The following is a 6,962-nucleotide window of genomic DNA, read 5'->3' on the forward strand; positions in this document are numbered from 1 at the left end:
GTTGTCCTAGACTTTAAGTCATTTTCTATAACCTTAAGCTAACTCAAACGTCAGAATGTTTTTTTAGGTGTATCTCCCGCCATGAATTTTCACTGTCTTGCCACATTCTCGGCCTCTTTCTTTTTTTTCGACACATCGGAAAACTTTCTCGGCCTCTTTCACCACCGTGCACCATATCTCGAGTAGAGGTAAATTCTCTCATTGGAGAACATAAGCAAACTTAAATAATCTCAATGAGTTCTTTAACTAATAATGTCAACTAGGTGGCCCATGGCCAGCTCTTCCATATCCTTCATTCCTTGCATCATGATATAGCTAAAGCTCGAAGTGTAGAAATAAAACGAACGAACGTGTCGGCTAAGGATCAGATTGGAAAAGGGGCATGATCATCAATATGAATCGTTGAAACAAAAGCATTTACTTCAACTATACATATATGCAGGACTTGTCATTGTCGTAAATTTCATGGCAGTGAGTTTTTCTCCCAAGTCCCATGCATGCATATAGAAAAGGTTTGTCACATTCATAGGCCTTAGCTTATAACAACCAAATAAAAGGAGGTGATGATGATGCTGACCCCCACGTGCACACATCAGGCCCACACAATCATCGATCTATGTCCTTTTCTTTCTTTTGTTTTCGATCTCCTTGTATGTACGTAACAGAATTATTGATCAATGAACAACTAACTTGGTTTTTCTTGAAAGTTCATACAGTTATTTGATCCGTTATAAATATAGAAATCACCATGAACCTAGTTGCTAATTGTTGTGGATTATAGTGTAGAACCAATGGCATATGGCATATGATTGGTGAAAAGTATGATTACTATTAAGTTATATATGGCAAGAAACACTTGAATACTGACTACGTGAACCCAGTTAAATATAGAGGGAAAGGATAATCTCGATATATATAGTGATTAAATTAGCTATTGAATATCATCATGCATTGGTTCAGAGCTAGAACCTAGTACCCCTTTGATCTCAGGCAAAACCAGGAATAACAATATCAATACACAAATCAAAATGAATTGGAAGCCTATTCCAGCCACCTTTCCCCAACATGACAGCAGCATTTAGTCTTGAAGCTATATAAACTATGAAGAACTAGATAAGAACTGAATACAATCAATTTATGCACACATCGAATAATACATACTCATCTGAAATAATCCATGAGGATTTGCACCTCAACTTTCTTTAAGTAAGCAAGGATCTGACAAGTGTAGCACATGATCCATTTCATGATGGACTTGTCACATGGTGAGGGATACCAACACTCAACAGTAATCCACATTTCGAGGCTAGGCATTAATCCAACCTGTTGGTGGCTTTGCATAAATAGAAATAGCTGAGAAACTTTCACAAGTTTGCAACAATGTAGTCATTGATCCGTGTTTTCCAACCTTTTGGGAGCACTGATGCAATAGTTTTGGGCAGGCTAAGCATTAGTCACACCTTGCAGCATAAATGTATCATCACCTTGAGGACCCAACCTTGAATTATATCTTGAGTCAACCTTGTTATAGCCTGAACGACATGTCAGAAACAGAGAAATAGACGTTAAAAGGAAGAAGCAAATAAGCAAACAATCAATAATATAACTTTTTTAAGAAATATAATTTGAATTAGTTCAAGTGTAATGATAATTGCTAGGTCTTTCCAAAATCTATTCCAAATGAACAGTGCCTTAGATGTTTCATAAAAACAGTAACTCAAAATTCATCAGCCATCCAAGGTCTAATATGTAGCAGAGAAAATGAAATTGTGCCCAACCTTGAAATGTAAAGGTTTAATTGATCACAATTCGCAGATTAAGAAAGCTCCAGAAGGCAAACACACTCAATATGAGGTGTGTGCGGAAACATGTCAACTGGTTGCAGGCTTAATAACTTGTAACATCCTTTCAGATTCAGTTCTGCCTGCACAAAACCTCCAACAACTCAAATGACTTGATCTCAACTAACAAAATCTAATGTATGATAAAATGATACATACCACACCATGACAGAGATAATCAAGGTCACGGGCACATGTGGCGGGATTACACGACACATACACTATTCGAGGGGCCTTAAGATTTAGCAGGAATTTAATCAACTTCATGTGCATTCCTGGGCGATTGGGATCTGCATAAAGTTTATAATGGTGAGAAGTGTGATGCATTGAGGTCACACAATGAGACTATATTCAAGTCAATAAATAGCTTCCAACACAAGCCAATCTAATTGACAGAGATAAATAAAACATAGAGAATAAGTAGGAATAATGAAACTTAGAGAAAGAAAACCTGATATGACAATGTCAGGTTTAGGAAAACTCCTCCCAAAATTCTCATCAATTTTATTGAGATCCCCCTGGACAAATGTTGCATTTTGTATACCATTTATTTTGGCATTGAGACGGGCATCAGCGATAGCTTGAGGAACTACTTCATAGCCATAAACATGTCTTGCACTGTTCAAAATAGGAATAGAAGACATTACTTTCATGGTTTGACAGTTTCTTAAAAAACAAGAAAACCAGATGAATATAAGAGATTACCTTCTTGCAAGTGTCAGACCTATGGTGCCGGTCCCACAAAAAAGGTCAAGGACAATTTCTGAGCCATCTCCTCTGACACCAGCACATTCTTCTATAAGCTTATACAAAACCTCTGCCTGAAATGGATAAAATTTATTATTTTCAGGAACGATGACTGCAGGATCTAAAGAGAAAAACTTTTTGGCCTATTGCAAACCTGAGAGGTATTTGTTTGAAAGAAAGAGTTTGCTGATATTTGGAATGTAAGCCCTCTTAAGGTCTCGGTAATGTTAGATTTCCCATACAAAGTGTACTCTTCCTCCCCGACAGATGTGTTACCAACAGAAGTATTTACATTATTCATGATGCTTACCTATAAATCAGGCAGAGAAAATGGTATTAAAAACTACATATATACTGTTTAGAAATAAGTTAGCAATGTCATTACGTGACAAATTCCCAAAAAAAAAATCTATAACACTGTTGGCTTTAAAATATTGAGTATAAATGCATTGCAAACTAATAGACTAATAGAGTTCACCAACAAAACTAAAATGCAAATGCTTATTTTAAAGGGATCTCTTACACATCCAACTTTCATTGGTTCTCTCACACCTGACCCCACACAAAGTCCAAAGCATGGTTTAGCAATGAGTTCAGTGCGAGACCGTGAAATGTCTTAGACAACAAAAACAAAAATGCACCCTCACTTCCACCCCATTTAGTAGTGGGAAGATAATGTTACAGGGTCTATCCCTTGGATATACCTTGAAATCTAGGGGTCAATCAAATAATTCACAAAAATTGGTAAGGACCAACTCTTCTAAAGGCTTAAGGTTGGTGAAAGCACGGATAGTTTTATGTCATTTAGACACCCCCTCATGTTATAGCCCTCTAGGCTTGAAGCATAGTGAGAACATACAAACCAATTTTACCTTGTAAATAAATTCACCGTAATTATCAAGAATGGAGGTAACAATGCTCAAACCTCAAACCATTTGATCAAAAAGGCTCTACTACCACCACATCAATTTCCGAGACCAACACCCCTAAAACCATGAGTTGATAGGTGGAAGTACTTGAATGGTCAATTTCTTTAACAAAAACAGAACTTATTTTCAAGCAAAACAGATTTTAGGCATTTGGAAAGTTAAGGAAGAGACACAGGTTGAGAAGCTGAAGCAGAATGTATATGCAAAAGAAAAAAGTAATTAAAAAAACAACCACTTCAGGAAACGCAGAAACTTTATCAACTAGGGGCTTCAGCAGCTCTGGCTTGTAGGAAGAGGTCACAAAGTTGACCATAAGTTCAGGAAGATCAGTTGTTACATCCCTGAAATAAAAAAACAAGGCGCCCTTCAAAGACATAATAAGGTATAACTGTATGGGATGTACACAAATAACCATGACACTCTTCAATTCAAGAAAGTGTCTTATACTATTCTTGTTTTCTTTATTTTTCCCCAGTGCCGCTAGGAGGATTCCAGAACCTCCAGTACTGTGTTTCATTTCTCTTTCATTAAATTCCAGATCTGTTTGCTACCAAAAAAAACAAATTGCTATTTCACCCCTTGATACCCTCCTCTTCAGGTATTCTTGCTTTGTATACTTGACATATTTTATGCAGTTTCGTTGAGAACTTGGGGATTGAACAATTATGGAAATTGTCTTTATCTAATGATTCATTTACTTTCTTATTTGTATATTATTTAAAAATAGAAAAAAATATATCTTTACATACTCATACCCTCCCTAGTTTCAGAAAAACTGTCATGCCCATATCCATGCAATGTTTGAGAATTATCCGAGGGTATAGATGCAATATCTACAGGATCCAAAAGTACCTCAAACAATCAAACCAGGGAACATAAGATATATGTTATATACCTTCCAGATCTCAGCATCAAATGCTTAAGAAATCCTAAGTGTGAATAAACATTATAGGGAGATAAACCAAGTTGTGGATCTCTCCAACATTCTTGAATAGCTGCAAGTACCTATTCAGATTTCAAGTCAAAACAGAAGGAAAGTGTAATTTCCCTAATTGAACAAACTACCAAGATGTGATAGTAAATCAACTAAAAAATCTAAGAGTAGATTATTGTCCCAAAAATAAAAGAACAATTAAACCTTACAAAATTAATGCACTGGGTAATGCAGTGTAACTAAAGAGTAAAGACACATAAAGAAGAGTCCAATGCAGTGAGATGAGACAAGGGAAGTTAACGGGTCAGTGCCACTTGGCGTTTCAGGTAAGGCCCATTCAGTTATCAAAGGATCAGTGCCTCTGGCATCTTATAGCAAATTTCTGTTTCAGGCAAAGAGCTCATGCCCCAGAGCCACCCCATCCCAAATGCACACACATCTAACTTTCTAATGGGGTATAATTGCCAAAATGATCAAGAATAGTTTTAAATATCTGTAGCCTAGGGTGTTCGGGCACAAGTCAAATTTGAGAAAATAAGAGACACCCAAGAAAAACAGACTGATTTGTATTTACAATATGAATCTAGGATTGCCTAACCTGGGGCTTTTCATCCCTTATTTGTTATGAGCGTTTTAACTTATACTGATAACATATCGGGAAAAATGACTAGCTTTGCCTCACCTATACAGTCTTATGATTTTAAATAAAAAATAATAACATTGCATACCTTGTTAGCGGGATCAGTTTGCAGTAAGCATTTGTCAACATTTAGAACTTTATCAAAAAAGCCGGGAGCATGCAATCCTAATGCATAATTTTCACTACCAGCATCCTCACGTCTTTCATGAAGGGATTCTTTAGGCAACCATCTCTGTGGACCAAATGAGAATTCCATCTGCATAAAGCATAAAAACCGAACTCATTCACCATCCTCATATAATATTTGATATTACAAAGAACTACTACTACAATCTTACACAACTAACCTTATTTCTATAATGAAACTGAATATCACAACGAACAATGGGCTTCATAATGCCATGCAATTCCAGTTCCTTGATAGAAAACTTCCCCACATGTATAATTAAGTCGCGGACCTGCTCCTCCTTAGCACTGAGTTGAGCTTCATAAGACAAATTCTGAGTCTTGCATCCCCCACAGTAAGGAGCATAGACACAAGGAGCATCAACAACATCACGGGGAGGAGTTAAGGTCTTCACCTTAGTAACCTGCACTCAGGGACAGAACTACATAATTGAAAAATGGGACAGTCACCCGCAAGAGAAAAATTCAAATTTTGTATTGCCATCAAAAAATTTACATTGCTCTTACAACTAACATTGTTAATCTTACTTAGTGTATGTTTGGCGAACAGTTAAAACTAACTTAAAAGGACTTTCAAACCAATGGAACAATTTCTTCCTTCTACCTTATTACTGACTTTCAACATCTATCCAAACACACTGTTACCGAATTACGAGTTAAACTTTCGCCATTTACTCAAGAGAAAAAAATTCTCAATTATTTACCCCTCTAAAAATTTCTATACTACCTACTCTTATTATCAACCATTGTTCATCTTATAGTGTTAGTGTATGATTGTTTAACAGTCAAAGCCAACTTAAACATTGAAATCAATGTAACAATCTCTTCCTTCTACATTTTCAACTTCAACTGATTTTCAACCTTTATCCAAACACACTAACACATTGTTAAACTTTCACTCTTACACTAACACATGACCCTTCTACACTACTGCTATTAATTGAGATAAAGTTGAGATATCTATGAATGCAAATGGAAATGGAGAGTGAAAAAGGAAATGGGACCTCAGCATAATTGCCCTTCTTGCGGGTGACACGGCCAATGAAGCGCTCGCCGGGAAGGGCACGGTCGCACATGACGACGAAGCCGGTTTCAGTGACCTTGCAGAGGCCCTTGCCTTTGAAAGCGAGTGACTCGCACACCAGCTCCAGGGTCTGGCCACGCTTTGGGAAATAGGAACTGGTGGTGGCGGCGGTGGTGGTGGTGGTTTCGGTGGTGGTGGTGGGTTCGGGGAGAGAGCAAGCGAGTGTGGAGAGAGAAAGACGGTGAGATGATGGTCGAAGCTTGCGGAGGTGAAGTGGCAGAGTGTTGGTCAGGTTCGAAATGGTGGCGGCCATTTTGCGGCGGTTTGGGCTGCCGGTGAGTGAGAGTGAGACCAACAACAGGTTATATCATATCAGTGATATCACAATTGGAGGGGAGAAAAGAAACAGATTTGTGTGGGGCCATGTTTTGTTTTCCTTCCTTTGCCTTTTTGGTGAGTAAGCCAAACAAGGGAAAGGTTACTTTTTCTTCCTTTCTCTTTCTTTTCCTTCATTTTCATGTGAACCAAACAAAGTGGATGAGGAGTTTTGTGGGAATAAGGATACAAGTTGGATTGGAAAACCATAGCACATGGGATGGAGTTAAGCAAAATGTTGCACCTAATGTAATGTGTGTGGGTACTCATAGTAAGAAAAGAAGAT

The 6,962-nt window shown here is 37.6% G+C and overlaps 1 protein-coding gene across 1 annotated transcript; it reads right to left on the reverse strand.

Moving 5' to 3' along the window:
- Positions 1-906: 906 nt before the first annotated feature.
- LOC130748885 (uncharacterized) lies at positions 907-6,690 on the reverse strand. The gene is made up of 11 exons (XM_057602134.1): positions 6,282-6,690; positions 5,439-5,681; positions 5,180-5,347; positions 4,413-4,522; positions 3,750-3,858; positions 2,743-2,898; positions 2,547-2,662; positions 2,293-2,459; positions 2,001-2,131; positions 1,779-1,924; positions 907-1,532 (listed from the first exon to the last, which is right to left on the reverse strand). The coding sequence occupies exons 1-10, from the start codon at positions 6,612-6,614 to the stop codon at positions 1,817-1,819; spliced, it is 1,641 nt and encodes a 546-aa protein (XP_057458117.1). The 5' UTR covers positions 6,615-6,690; the 3' UTR covers positions 907-1,532; positions 1,779-1,816.
- Between the last annotated feature and the right edge of the window lie 272 nt (positions 6,691-6,962).

Source organism: Lotus japonicus, chromosome 3, assembly GCF_012489685.1.
Source record: "Lotus japonicus ecotype B-129 chromosome 3, LjGifu_v1.2".
In the NCBI taxonomy this organism is placed as follows: Eukaryota; Viridiplantae; Streptophyta; class Magnoliopsida; order Fabales; family Fabaceae; genus Lotus; species Lotus japonicus.

Excerpts from the sequence above, each read along its gene's own strand:
- LOC130748885 (XM_057602134.1), bottom strand. The coding sequence starts at position 6,614 with ATGGCCGCCACCATTTCGAACCTGACCAACACTCTGCCACTTCACCTC. Across the intron at positions 4,523-5,179 it reads AAACTGATCCCGCTAACAAG|GTACTTGCAGCTATTCAAGA; the intron begins GTATGCAATGTT and ends AAATCTGAATAG. Across the intron at positions 2,899-3,749 it reads TTTCTGCGTTTCCTGAAGTG|GTAAGCATCATGAATAATGT; the intron begins GTTGTTTTTTTA and ends CCTGATTTATAG.